General features: G+C 47.6%; 6 protein-coding genes across 6 annotated transcripts; 5 read left to right on the forward strand and 1 right to left on the reverse strand.

The window, feature by feature from the left end:
* Window positions 1–642: 642 nt before the first annotated feature.
* Window positions 643–4,488, forward strand: TbgDal_IX8000 (hypothetical protein, conserved; the record flags this gene model as incomplete). The annotated part of the gene is made up of 1 exon (XM_011778688.1): window positions 643–4,488. One exon carries the CDS (start codon window positions 643–645, stop codon window positions 4,486–4,488), a length of 3,846 nt encoding a protein of 1,281 aa, XP_011776990.1.
* A 659-nt stretch (window positions 4,489–5,147) lies between these two features.
* TbgDal_IX8010 (hypothetical protein, conserved) lies at window positions 5,148–7,052 on the forward strand (the record flags this gene model as incomplete). Its single annotated transcript, XM_011778689.1, has 1 exon — window positions 5,148–7,052. One exon carries the CDS (start codon window positions 5,148–5,150, stop codon window positions 7,050–7,052), a length of 1,905 nt encoding a protein of 634 aa, XP_011776991.1.
* A 341-nt stretch (window positions 7,053–7,393) lies between these two features.
* Window positions 7,394–8,539, forward strand: TbgDal_IX8020 (hypothetical protein, conserved; the record flags this gene model as incomplete). Its single annotated transcript, XM_011778690.1, has 1 exon — window positions 7,394–8,539. One exon carries the CDS (start codon window positions 7,394–7,396, stop codon window positions 8,537–8,539), a length of 1,146 nt encoding a protein of 381 aa, XP_011776992.1.
* Window positions 8,540–9,625: 1,086 nt separating this feature from the next.
* TbgDal_IX8030 (syntaxin, putative) lies at window positions 9,626–10,543 on the forward strand (the record flags this gene model as incomplete). Its single annotated transcript, XM_011778691.1, has 1 exon — window positions 9,626–10,543. One exon carries the CDS (start codon window positions 9,626–9,628, stop codon window positions 10,541–10,543), a length of 918 nt encoding a protein of 305 aa, XP_011776993.1.
* A 681-nt stretch (window positions 10,544–11,224) lies between these two features.
* On the forward strand, window positions 11,225–12,472 carry TbgDal_IX8040 (hypothetical protein, conserved; the record flags this gene model as incomplete). Its single annotated transcript, XM_011778692.1, has 1 exon — window positions 11,225–12,472. One exon carries the CDS (start codon window positions 11,225–11,227, stop codon window positions 12,470–12,472), a length of 1,248 nt encoding a protein of 415 aa, XP_011776994.1.
* Window positions 12,473–12,504: 32 nt separating this feature from the next.
* On the reverse strand, window positions 12,505–12,879 carry TbgDal_IX8050 (hypothetical protein, unlikely; the record flags this gene model as incomplete). Its single annotated transcript, XM_011778693.1, has 1 exon — window positions 12,505–12,879. The coding sequence occupies one exon, from the start codon at window positions 12,877–12,879 to the stop codon at window positions 12,505–12,507; it is 375 nt and encodes a 124-aa protein (XP_011776995.1).
* Between the last annotated feature and the right edge of the window lie 136 nt (window positions 12,880–13,015).

Genomic DNA, 13,015 nt, shown 5'->3' on the forward strand with positions numbered 1-13,015 from the left:
GTGAAGAAATTCGCATGAGCATCCTTCCTTCTTCTCCCTTCTCGCCTACCCTTGTTTCATCCCAATTCAAGAGACTCGAGGAGTTTTTGACGGCGTGATGTAAAAACATGTGAACTCTGTGATTTTTTTTTAAATATATGCGTTTGTGGTAACCTGTTCTTATCCCAATTCATCACCGGTTGTTATTGTTGTGGTGGGTAGTAATAGTGAAATTGCAATGAAACAGCGCCACAGGCACGTTCAAGAGCGTAACAAAGCTGTGTGCACATGGTTTTATACGCACGCATACGTTTTAATTTGATCAACTTTCTACTATATTTGCTACCTACGTCATGTTGTTGACCTTTTCTCGCAATAGACTTCTGCCTTGTTAGGCTGCCGATCAGTTTACTTATTTATTTTTTTAACTGCATTCTTTTACCCCAATACTCCTTTCACCTAGAACACGCGTTTTAACGTGAGTGTTGCTACCCAAAGAGTGAGGGAAAACAATAAGAAAGGGAATAGAACAAAAGGGAGCCGCCATTAACATAGCGAGAATAGTGACAGCTACACCTGCATTGGTGAACACGAGACCTGTAAATATCACGAGGAATAAACGGCTGAGTAGCGTTTATTTCATAGGAAGGGGAGATAGCTGCAATGAAACTCTTCACACCAGAGGAGACCAAACGGGATGAGTCGCGACAGCGAGACCACGCGTCACCCGCGGAGGGTTCCGGGTCTAATGTAACTGTCGTTTCTGGTGTTTGCTCCGCTGAAAGAAGTGTCATACGCGATGCGGAACAGGCCTTTAAGGATGTGGTGACAAACTCACTTGAGGAAATATTACGATTGCGACCACGTGAACCTATGCGGCTCCTGGTAGACAATTTGCTGAAAAGTAGTTCAACCCATGAAATAGAACGTCACGAGATTTCTGTGGGAGACGGTACGAACTGTGTTCTCTCAAAGGCATGCACGCGGAAGAATGGAGCGGACTCGCTATGTGTCGGTGGCCTTCCACTCCTGCGACTTATAGCACCGAACAGTTTTGAGGTAGACGCGGCGGTTCGTTGCCTTAGCGAAACAATCGACCCCGATGCGAAATTGATTGTTTTCATCGAACAGCCGAATCCATCTGTCGATTTGTTTTTTGTGGGAGGTATACCATACTTCGCTAATTTGACGGAGCAATTAATGGCACGGCGTCGTGACGGTAATCCTGACACAGTTCTTGATAGCGCCGTTGGCACTGATAAAATAATAGCTCATATTGGAGAGGCACTGAGGTTAGGCACTAAAACAATAAAGGAAACTATCGGTTCACTTGCTGCATCAATGCAACGGTGTTCATTTATTGAGCTTCCCAGGCTGCAGCGTAACTTCTTCGAGATGTTTCATGTCGTGGACGCTGCTCTACACTCTCGCAAGCACGACCACCTATTTCCTCACTCGGTTACATCTGTTCCGGGCGTTCTTCTGGTTTCATATAACCCATCTACGGCTCCCATGACCTTCACAAGGGTTATCGCAACTGTTTTGCCGTTGTACGAAGAAGTGCAGCGCCTTAAGGTGGCGGAAACTCTTCTTGCAAATAAAACCCGCATACAAAAGTTAGACTTTCACTACGTCACGGAATATTGGAGGGGAGTGCTTCAGCGACGTGATTCACGGGACAAAACGCGGGGAGAATCGGTCACAGTAAGCCAGCGTGCTCCAAAGAAAGCATCCGGGCGTAACCCCAAGGGGAATCCACCAAAACCGAAAACATTGCCAGTGGAGCAACTTCTAAGGGTGCAGAGGCGTGAGAGCGAGGACGCGGCGTTTCTTCGTGTTGTTCAACACCTTCAGTCGAATGCTGTGGTGCGTATTCAGGCGCTGTATCGCGGGCACCGATGGAGGAAACGGCTTGGATCGGCATTGAGTGACAAGTTACGGACCCGTGCCCAAACATCTAGTGAGGCACAGTGGGTGGAGGATCTTCCCCTGTCAACACCACCTCTCTTGCGACAGTGCGTTGAGAAGGTCAGTGCGGCACACGGTGAGTTGTTTGGCAATTATGTGATATCATGCCCGCCCATGCCACGCATCGTAAAAATTTTGAAACCTACATCACGTGCGATCAAGGTACGTAAAGAAGACGGCACTGAAGATGTTGACAGCGAAGAGGAAACGTGGGAGGAGGAGCATATTGTTGTGCCAGTGAATCGTCAAACGAAACCGCCACCTCACTTTAACTTGCTACGTCGCCTTATGGAGTGCGAATATGCTGGTAGGTGCAACACCGTGAAGTACGCTGCTAATATCCAACAAGATTGCGCCGGTCTTTCAACGCTTCAACGACGTGCATACGATTGTTACAAGTCGCTGGTGCTAAATCTCCTACATATTGCATACTTGGAATTGTATCGCAGGGGGAGGATACCTTTAACCGTAAGGAATTTTGAAGAATATGTTAACCGCTGGCACTCGGAAATATTTAGCTGGTTCTCAGCGCCGCACATTTTTTCGCGTATCGCCCTCCGAAAGGCGATGAAACCACCATACCCTGTTCCGGTAATATGCACGAAGGAGACTTTGGAGAAGGAGCGCGTACTCATTGTACGGGCATACGGTAGGGGTGGGATCTACCACGGTCCTAGTTCCGAGAAGGGTGCCGTGAAGGAGTGTAAGGAGAGCCTAACCGAGGAAGAAAGAGATGAGGAACAGGAAGAATTCTTGCAAACACTACCACCCCTCCCGCCTTTAGATTCCGGTGTGGACAACGAACATTACATTTCCGGAGTATACGCAGCACCGGTCCTTCTCTCTCAAAGATGGTGGGAAGCAACTTTGAAAAGACTAACCTCAAGCAACCGTGAAGCGAAAGTGGCTTGGTGGACCCTTTATGATAATCCAGCAGTGTATATCAACGGTCAACCAGTCTCTTTGGTCCCTCGTCATGAGTTGCAGGAAGTTGAAGGTCGTCCATCCTTTGACGAACTAGTGCCGTGCATAGAAGTAGCACGAAAAGCTCCATGTAACTCAACATCATCAAAGGAATGTTCGAACTGTGATCCAATATCCCCGGCGCGCTGCCGTCGATTTACCCTACGTTGTGCGGGTGGCGAAACAGTGTCCCCGGAACCAACTAGCGATCATCGGGTTCAAGAAGGTAAGACGACACCTGGTGCGAGTGGTGCAGTAGATGCAGCTACCGATACCGATGGTGAAAGCTCTGTCTCTACCTTTGGTGTTTCGCTAGAGAGCGAGGACTCTCACCTCGTACACGAGTTGCAGCAAAATTTTCTTGACGATCAGACGGAGACATACCCTCAGTATTGTACGGTAGGTCCTCTCTGTCAGTACAGTATTCCTGCCCCTGTACATGGTCTACAACCACTTATTATCGCACCGCCAATACCCAGTGTGCATTGCAGCGAACACGGCTACCAGTGTAGAGAAGATCGCAACACCTCTTCCACAGGTATCGACTCCGCGTGCTACTTTCCGAGTGACCACGCCGTCTCCCATGGAAGTAAGACGGCGTTTAATCATCAGAACTCCGTAACACTGGAATGGGACGACTTTTCGGTCGCATCGCAAAGAAAACCTTCGGTTGGGCAACCGTCTCGAACAACCGCCAAAAAGAGTTCCGCTTTTGGGGAAGGCGCAAATGTACACAACGTCGCGACCGTTAGTGCCATGGCGACACATGTGGGTCAGCGAATTATGCACGAAGGACGGTTTTTACACGAAAGACCTTGGCTCACGCCAGTTTGTATTCGGTCGCGAGGTCCATCCTTCTCTGATTTTATGATCAAGTGTCTTCACCAGATGCGTAACGGTTACAAGATCGTTGTTGCAGTGGATGAACCGTATCAGATCATGTTGTTCAACGCCGTATGCCTGTTGAAGATGGCGGCGAAGGAAGAGGAAGATTTAGAGAGAACCCTGGCCCCAGGTACGCCACTTCAAGAAGAATCAGTGGTCCCTACATTAGCGCCACATGAGCTCCTTTCAAGCGAAACGGCGGCGTGCCTTTCCCTCTTACAACCCTTCTATGATGAACTGAGTAAGAGCGTTGACAACACTGTTGTTTCTGTTGAAGGGTGCGCCATTATGGTGCAGAAAGTAATGAAGCGGATGTCTCCAGGAGGACTCTTGTTTCTTGATCAAATTCCCATGCTTATGGAGCAAGCAGAAAGGGAAAAAAACCAGCGTTTGCTCGGTGAATCCATAATTGCAGTTGTGCAGCGGATAGAATTGTTTTGCTGGTTGGTAATCTTCGAAGCGTTTCTCGCATCAGCGATTAGAAGTCAATCAAACGGCATGAAAATTGATGAGATTTTGCCAAAGTTTCACACGTATGTTAACGCTTCCAATGTTGTGCATTGGATTGACTGCATCGACCCTTGGAAGGATGTGCCTCACCGATCGCCAGATCCGTTTCATTTGCGGTACAGCAATGGGCTGCGGCGATGGGACAATCCAAGTTTCATTTTTAGAGGCGCGACTGTGTTGTAGGTGTTCATAGCCCCTTTATTATCTCAGCCTTCCAATAGGGTGGCTGTAGAACTGAGGTACGTAGGGAGCGGCACTGAGAGGTAAAGGATAATGTCAAGATGATAAACATTAAGGTGTTTCCTGTTGTGTTCCTGGGACACTTTTTGTGCTCTGGTGTAGCCTGATGTGTGGTTCATTTGTTGTTCCGCTATCACATCACCTCCACCATCGTCTCGCGTTTGTTTTTCCGCTTTTCGTACTGGATATGTCTACATTAGATTTGATTTTTATGTATGTGTGTGTTATTATTATTATTTTTTTAATCAAATAAAAAAAAAACAGTTTGCATGCTGCTGGCCATCAAAGGAAGAAAATACATTAAATTTGTATACTTGTGGTGGCAGGAGGTGGGCACGATGGCGTTCTGGTGCACATCAAATGTAAGAAGATAGGACATTTCCTCTGTCGTCTTCTTTCGTTCCATTCAAAGGTCGGCAGTTTGTTGTCTATGTCCTTTGCAAATTCTGTGCTGTTACCATCAAGCGAGTGTGTCGGTACCCCTCCATGTTTCTATTAACGGCCCTTCATTTCCCCCCCCCCCTTTTTAACACTTCTCTGCGCAAGGCTTCCATTCCCTTTTTGCCGCCCCCACGGGGTGCAAGCTACTTTGTGTGCTGTTCATGTGGTGGAGTGTTCGCCTTTTCCAACGCGGGTCGGCAGTCGGCACAACCGCAATGACCACCGCCTCACCGCTCACTGAATCATGTGCCACGCAGCAGGTAACAACCAAGAATGTTCGTCGTCCAAGCAAGTTACAACGTCAAATATTTATGGATCGCATGAAGAAGCGGCACCGTGCAAGGGCGAAAATGATCGCTGCACAAGAGCAATCACATTTGGCTACGGTACGCTCCTCGAATTTGAACGGGCGCGACGTCATTATGGCTCAGCTTGCGGATGAAATATTTAGCAGGGGACATAAACACGTCTGCTGTGCCACAAACATCTCTTTTGTACCAGATAGTAACCCCGCAATGCCAGAGGTTGCACTCGCAGGACGGGGGCAGTGTGGAAAAAGTTCACTGTTGAGGTCTCTGTTTCGCTCGTCTAGAGAAGTAGGACGCTCGAACGTGAAGTTGCGTCGTGATGCGATGAACTTTTTTAATGTGGGTGGAGGTGTCTTCAATATTGTGGATCTTCCGGGATTCGGCGGGACTTCGGTGCCATGGTCCACGCTCCTTCAACATGCTGTTCTACTACGGAACTTTGTGCGGTGCCGACCGAACCTCAAGATGTTGTATTATTGCATGGATGTGCACTACAGGCACGGAGTTTATATTCAAGACCTCGATCTGCTGCGTTTCCTTTCCAAGGAAGTACCAAATTTCACGATTGTCGTAACAAAAGGTGACCAGTTAGACACTACAAAGTCGCGAAATGTGTTTAGGTTGGAGGATATACGAAAAGAGCTGTTATTCCATGACATAACGCATCCAGTACTTGTTACAAGTGCCTATCATATGGGAGGTGTTGATGCACTTCGCTTTGACATGGTGATGAACTGCCTTCACGCACTTCCCACGGAACGCCTAACAATAACTGAAGCGAAGCGACTGTCGGAGCGGCTCCTAACACAGCGCGAAATTGGGACCGTACGACACTTGCCGTTGGCACCCACACAACTGCAGGATGAATTAAGGAACTGGGGCGAAGAAGTGGAAAAAGAACGGGCAATAGAGCCAGTTACACCGGGAAGTATGGAACAGAAGCATGAGAGTGAATCCGCACATGGTTTAAGCGAGCGTGACGCAAACACCAGTGGTTGTTCAAGAGGCAAATGCACTTCAAAAGCAGTAGTGGTTGAGGTGGGTAGCTCTGTTACTCCCGCTGATATCTCCCTTGCGCTAGATCAGGCAGAAGCGTTTACCTCTCTCAAGAAAAAGGTAACCAACGAAGGGTTGATGAAATACGTTAGACAAACAAGTCCGTGGCGCAATCCACTCTTGTGGCCAGAAAATGTTGTGCCAACAAAACATCCGAAGGCCAATATCATGCGATGCCCGGAGGACCCACACAACCCTTATCTTACTCAGGCGCATTTTGTGTGCCCACGCGCCGACATGTACTTCCGTCGACCAAACGTTGGTACCCGCAAGGGTGTGGAAAAGGGTCGCTACGAGGCAGATCGGCCACTGGCCTTCCTCCTTAAACTTTATACCATTCCGTATTTCCCTGATATTGTCGACGTGAAAATGCATCCACTACCGTGGACATTTCTCGGAAGTCGTGAGGCATACTATGAATCAACTGGTGGGCGTCAACTCGGGGTGCGCATGGCACAGTACGTTACTAACGGTGAGATACGCGCACTTAACGACAACCCTGCACCCACACAACCTGATCTTACGAAGGAGCTTCAGAAGTTGGAGCGTAAGAGGTATGGTTCATCCATTGCGATGCTACGACCACCGGGAAAGCAGGTGAAGGGTCTAACCACCGGCATGCCGTCCGTGCTTATTCACGGTAGCGAATGTGTTGATCAAGTAACCGCAGCGCCTCCACAACCCTTAGGCGCAGGAAAGTAACGACATGTTCACGGAAGCCTGTTTCTTCACAAATATGTTTCTGAATGACGCAGTGGAGGAGATCTACATGAGTGGTATATACTTTCTGTCATTAACGTCACCCATGCGAGCGAACGCAAAAAAAGTGTGAGGGTTGCTGCTGAAGTTGCGGCACGTAGGGATGCAAGGTTTAAGTCCCGCTTCAGTCGAGCCGGGTTTATGAACTGTTACTACTTTGGTTTGGTGCACACGCACCTGTGGGTTACACAGATGTAACCATTCTCAGATTCTCCATACTTTGATCCCTCTCGATTGTTCTTGTGTACATGTACAAAAACTAATGCAGGTAGCTTAGTGTTTAAATGAAGTTGGTCCGTCATATAGAAACCATAGAAAATCGTGGCTACCTCTTCGAATTTACAATTGATGTGAACTCACCTGATGAACCCGAACTCTCGCGGGCTCGGCGGTACTACGTGGTAGCGACAGATCCGTCGCCGTCACGGGCCTTTTGTTACTTATCCATATATTTCCGTGATCCTTCGCTTTATTCCCCAAAGAGCCGCTGGTTTTCGCTGCACAACCGGGTCTTCGGTCCCATAGGGCACGACCGTTTTGTTGGGGAACTTCTCAAGGTGTCCCAAGCCGAGGCTGAGAGCTATAGTCTGTTCACGGATGAGCCAGCTGCGCGAGCAGCACTCGGTGTAATCTCCACCAACAGGGTGGACCCAACGGGAGGGAGGGCGGCGCGTGGTGGGGATGCGCATGGATCCCCCTTTGAAACGCCACGGGATGTGAAAACGGCAGCCGCAGTTCAAATTCTCTCAGAAAATGTAAAGGCACGTTTGGGAAAGGGCGTAGAGACCCTTTTAGGACCACCCTACACAGTGTCAAAGGAAGCTATGACTTCCACACGTGACGCTGACTTCCAGTCGCAAGGGAATCAGCTACGAGAGGCACGTCAGCTTCTACAACTTGAACGGAACCAACATGAGAAAGACGTGGAACATTTGATGAGTGAGATTAGCCAACTACACAAGCAATTGAAAAACGTCGGTTATGAAGGAAAGGGAAGGCAACAGGAACAGCAAACAACCACCCTGAGAGACTCTCAGGAGCGTGAGCGACTTTTGCAGCTGACAATAGACGAAAATGTTTTGCTTAAACAACGTTACCACCATGCTTGCGTAGAGTTGGAGCACTGGCGTATGGAATGTCGTCGACTGAAGCACAAATGTGACCAAAAGGCGATGGCTTCAACGCAAGCAACTAAGTGTGTGAGCCAGGAAGAGTATAACGACCTGGAAAAGCGTCACCGACTCCTACATAAGGAGCTTCATGAACTTTCAGAGGAAAAGATGGAATTAGAGAGTAGGTTGCGCAAAGCCGATGAGGAGGCGACCCGAAGAAGTATGGAATTGAGGCTCGCCTTGCAGGCACTGCACTCACTGGGGAGGGGTCTAGACAACGTACAGCACAAATTGCCTCTCGTGTTGCGGAGTGAATAACGCATGTTAGGAGAGTTGTCGGAGTGGGCAAAAAGGGATTGTTATGCCGATGGGATCCGAGCTGGGAGGGGTGAGGAAAGACCCTACGGAAGGTGCAGTTGTGTTATGCAAAGTATTATTATTATATATATGGCTATCGGTGACAATAATTACCTCCTTCGTTTTATCCAAATTGTGAGCGATATATGAAAATGCGTAATTTTTAATCCACTTAGTGCTTCGTCGTCCAACTTGACTGCTATTTTATGTTCTCCCTCTTCCCTCCCCCTTTATCCGCACACTTTTCTATGTGCAAACATATGGAGCAAAGACAGTAGGCGAGAAAAGAAGTGCAACGGGGATGCTTAACAACTGATATGTGCACCAAACGGGCAGTCTAGCTACTGCCACCATACTCACACACTTATCCATAGAAATATCGTACTTTCCCAACGGGACCTCACGAACTGATTTTGTGATGTATATACCTTTGCTAAGTAATAATTTTAGCGGAGTGTATCTCCTTCCATGTTGCTGCGCAGCACTGGAAAATAACAATAAGTGAAGGTGTGAACTATATCACACGCTGTTTAGGTAGCCAAATGGGGACTTTGCCTTCACTGCTTCATATCTCCTGTTCCGTTATGGGAAAGGAGAGGAAGTTTCTTTTTCCTCCCTTCCTCTTCCAAAGCGGACTTGTTGATATTTTTAATTTCGTTGCTGAGACGTCTGTCATTACACCATTTATTCACTTCTTCCATTTGTCTTTGTATTCGATAGAAGGATTTCTGTAAAAAGGTAGCCATATTTATGCCGCTTGCTTATCTTTCTGTAGGGTGCTACTACTGAACTCGGACGAGGAGCCTATTCCTTTTATTCAGGGATGTTATGCATGAAATATCCCCACGTCACCTGCTCTGTGAAACCATTGAGTGTGGTCTATTATTGTTGATATTGGCAGCCGGTGGGTCGCTGTTTTAAACGTCTCTCTTCTTTATCCACCACCGAGCTCCACTTCTGAAACCCGTTGTGAACTCCTTGTATTAGCACATATACAGAAAGGGAAGACAAGAATAAGAGAAAGAAAGAAAAGTAGAACCCTCTCAAATGGCGACCCGTGACCGTACGACAGAGTTTCTTCAATACCGCAGCGCCAAAACTCGCCAAACCGACTCGCAAGGTCTCTTACAAGAGGACAGAGGTGCTTCAACCTTCAGCACCTTCGTTGCACCTCTGTGGATGCAGAAGATGGATGAGGTTCGCGAGCTGCAGAGAAAGATTCGGAAGCATATGGAGTCGCTGGAAAAGCTGTGGCGGAACAATCTAAAGATTGAGTTTAGCTCGTCGCGAGACGAGGGACGTGAGGAAATGGATATTGAGCGTCTGCGAGTTTCTATTGATAATCTCTTCAAACAGAGTGAGAAAGTAGTTAATGAACTCGAAGTGGCCTACATGCGTGAGCTCCCTGACGAGGGAACTGATGCGGAGTTGAGTATACTTCGTAATGTGAAGATGTGTCTTGTTAACGAACTCAGCAACATTGGTAAATTATACCGTGAGAGCGAGCGGCGATACGTTATGGATCTAAAAAAGCAGCAATCGGTCGCGAAGCGATGGGGAAACAGTGAACGACAGCGGGTCATCGAGCAGGAGCTTGAAACCGATGCTGTAATGAACCGTTGCCTCCAAAAGGGCATGTCTCAGGAGCAGGTAGAGGCGATGCTTCTCAATCAACAATTGGCGGATGAGCGTGTGAAGGAATTTGAGCACATATATACATCAATAAAGTCCATGCACGAGATGTTCTCTGACATGAAAACGCTCGTTATTGAGCAAGGTGCCGTGCTCGACCGTATTGATTACAACATGTCGATCACTCATGAACGCGTGCAGAGTGGTAGAGCGGAGTTGGAAAAGGCAGCGGAATATCAGGAGGCCGGGTTGTTCAAAACATGTTTCTTGTTTTTAGTGGTAACTATCTTTGTGCTTTTGTTTATTCTTCTGTTTCAAAAGATGCTGTCTTAAAACTGAATCCATTACGCAACAACCCCCGGCGGCATTGACCCTGGGAAATGCAAACGGGTCCCTCAAACTGTTGCTGAGACAGCTATGTCTATTGCTCATGATTAAAGGCGAAAAGCACAGAAAGGAAAGGGAATAATATCTTCACTTTTGTTCCTTACCTCCTTTTCCCTGCCACATAATCTTCTATAGTTTCGTTTTGGGTTCATGATTGTGCCTTGATGGAGTATGAGCAGTGCATCTGGCGGGAGACTTCCAGAATTTAGCACCACAAACACACCTACGTATACGTACACCTTATTTATTCACGGCTCTTACTGTTGCATCAGACTGCGCGACCGAAAGCACCGTCAACATCTTGGTGTTATCTTGTTGCTATTCGTGCCCCTGTGGAGGGAGAGGGGATGGTTATACCTTCTGGTAATGCGATATGAAGAAAAGTTTTCCTAAGTGAATCGGTGGATTTTATTTCCAGAATTGCTATCTCTGACCACCTCTTGACCCTATTCTCTTAAAATTAACCTTTATTTTTCCGGTGCTACTTTCTTACCTTTAATTATTATTATTATTATTTTTTGTGGGGTGACCAACAAGAGATAGTGTATCCTATCAACACAACATAATTTGTGGTATGAAGCGGGAAAGTAAGGAAACCTTGTCGCGAGATTTAATTTTTATTTTCATATGAACTTCGTCCCTCTTTATAGATCAATTTTGAAGGGGATTCATACCGCAAAACGACATCCATACCACCTGCAAGATATACGTTTCATCCTTTCGTACCCGCTCGTGAAACCGGTGTATTATGCGACCAAACCGAACAGCGAGTTGAAGCAACTGGAGCCCCTGCAGGGAATTGACACCCCGCTCCTTGTCCGAACTTGTCTTGAGGACCTCCGCAGGGCTTTCATGTCTGTGCCTTCGAAAGACATGTCGGTGGCGCAGCAATTCGTATACATGCGTGAGTTGGGGTGGTTGAAGTGTAGATTGGAGAATATTGCTAGCGAGTCGACTGATGCAATTCTCAAAGAAGCACGCGTGGTTGCTTCCGAAGTGACGGATGATGACTTCCTAGACGACCAAATCATTGTGCGACAGGGCCGCCCCAACAATAAAGAACTTCAGTGTGTACAGACAGGTAATAATGGGAGTGAAATGGGGGATTGTGGGTACGGAGTGGCATCTGCGGGTGCAATTGGGCTGCGCTATGAGATGTTCATTCTTCAAAACGTCGCACCGTTACCACTTGTTAAGGAATTTCTTTCTTCCTTCTCCCAGAACACAGAAGCCGCTGCTGCTGCTGCAACGTCTAACCAGAAATTGCAGGAATTTGCTCGGCGCTACGTACCGCGTACCGTAATGTGTCAGAATGAGGACCTCACACTGACAGTCACCGTGAACGCATTTGATGCGGCATTAACCCGCAAATCAACGGAAGAAAACAACCCCTTCGCACGTGTGCATCGTTACTTCATGATTCGCTTTGACTTATCTCCAAGTGACCCCTTAGTTTTGGGTGTGGATGTTGTCAACTCGTACTTTCTTAGGTTGGACGCTGGGTCAGCTGAGCTTGTGGAGGACATTGGGTACCTTCATGCTGCCGATGTCTGGAAATTGTCCCAGGAGTTGAGGGTGAAAGGCAGCGGGAGCAGCACCGATAGCGACGACATCAAAGACAATGGTTGCGTCGACGGCAGCGGAAGTAGTAAAGAGCACGCCGCTGAAGGAAATGTAAACTGCATGGACCACAATGAGCACGAACACAACCCTACATCGCATTTTGAGTTGAGTTTTATAAATCCGTCGGACGGACCTACAATCATGAAAGGGCAATTGTACTACACGCTGCGAACAAAATCTAGCGCCTCCGCCTCCAAAATGAACGTGGGTGTCATTTCGTTCGGGCACATTCTTTTGTTTAACGACGAATAGTTGAAAATTTATTTAAAGGGGGGGCCAAATAATTATGTTGTAACAAAAGCTAATTTGATATGCCCACAGTAAAGCAGTGGGTGCTGTATTAGTAATTTGGCAACCAGGTGACTTCGGCCCTTTTTGTTTCGTTTGAAAGGGGAAATGTTCTCTCGCTCTCCCGATGTTTCAGGGGAGGGAATAGTGAGGGCAATGAAAATGTACACATTTGTATAACTGCATGCAGTGTTATACAACACGTCTCGCGGGTCTACTGTTCCCAATAATGCCTTGGTCCCAATCAACACCCCCGTAGGGGGGAGGAGGGAGGATATAAAGGGGAAAGGTTGTACTGTGAAGAGGCTGGTGTGAGCGAAAGGGAAGTTATAACATGCCCCCCCCCCCTTCTCGGGTAGTTCCCCCCTCATTGGTAATCTTCGCAATACTGCGGGGTATGCAATTCCCTCCTCCCCTCCCCACAACAGATTTAGAAGCGGTGGGGCGCTGTGACTCGTTTCTGAATATTTAAATATTGGTTTGGGGGGAGAAAGGGGTGAAAATGGG

The sequence above is a fragment of the Trypanosoma brucei genome, chromosome 9, assembly GCF_000210295.1.
Source record: "Trypanosoma brucei gambiense DAL972 chromosome 9, complete sequence".
Taxonomy (NCBI): domain Eukaryota; phylum Euglenozoa; class Kinetoplastea; order Trypanosomatida; family Trypanosomatidae; genus Trypanosoma; species Trypanosoma brucei.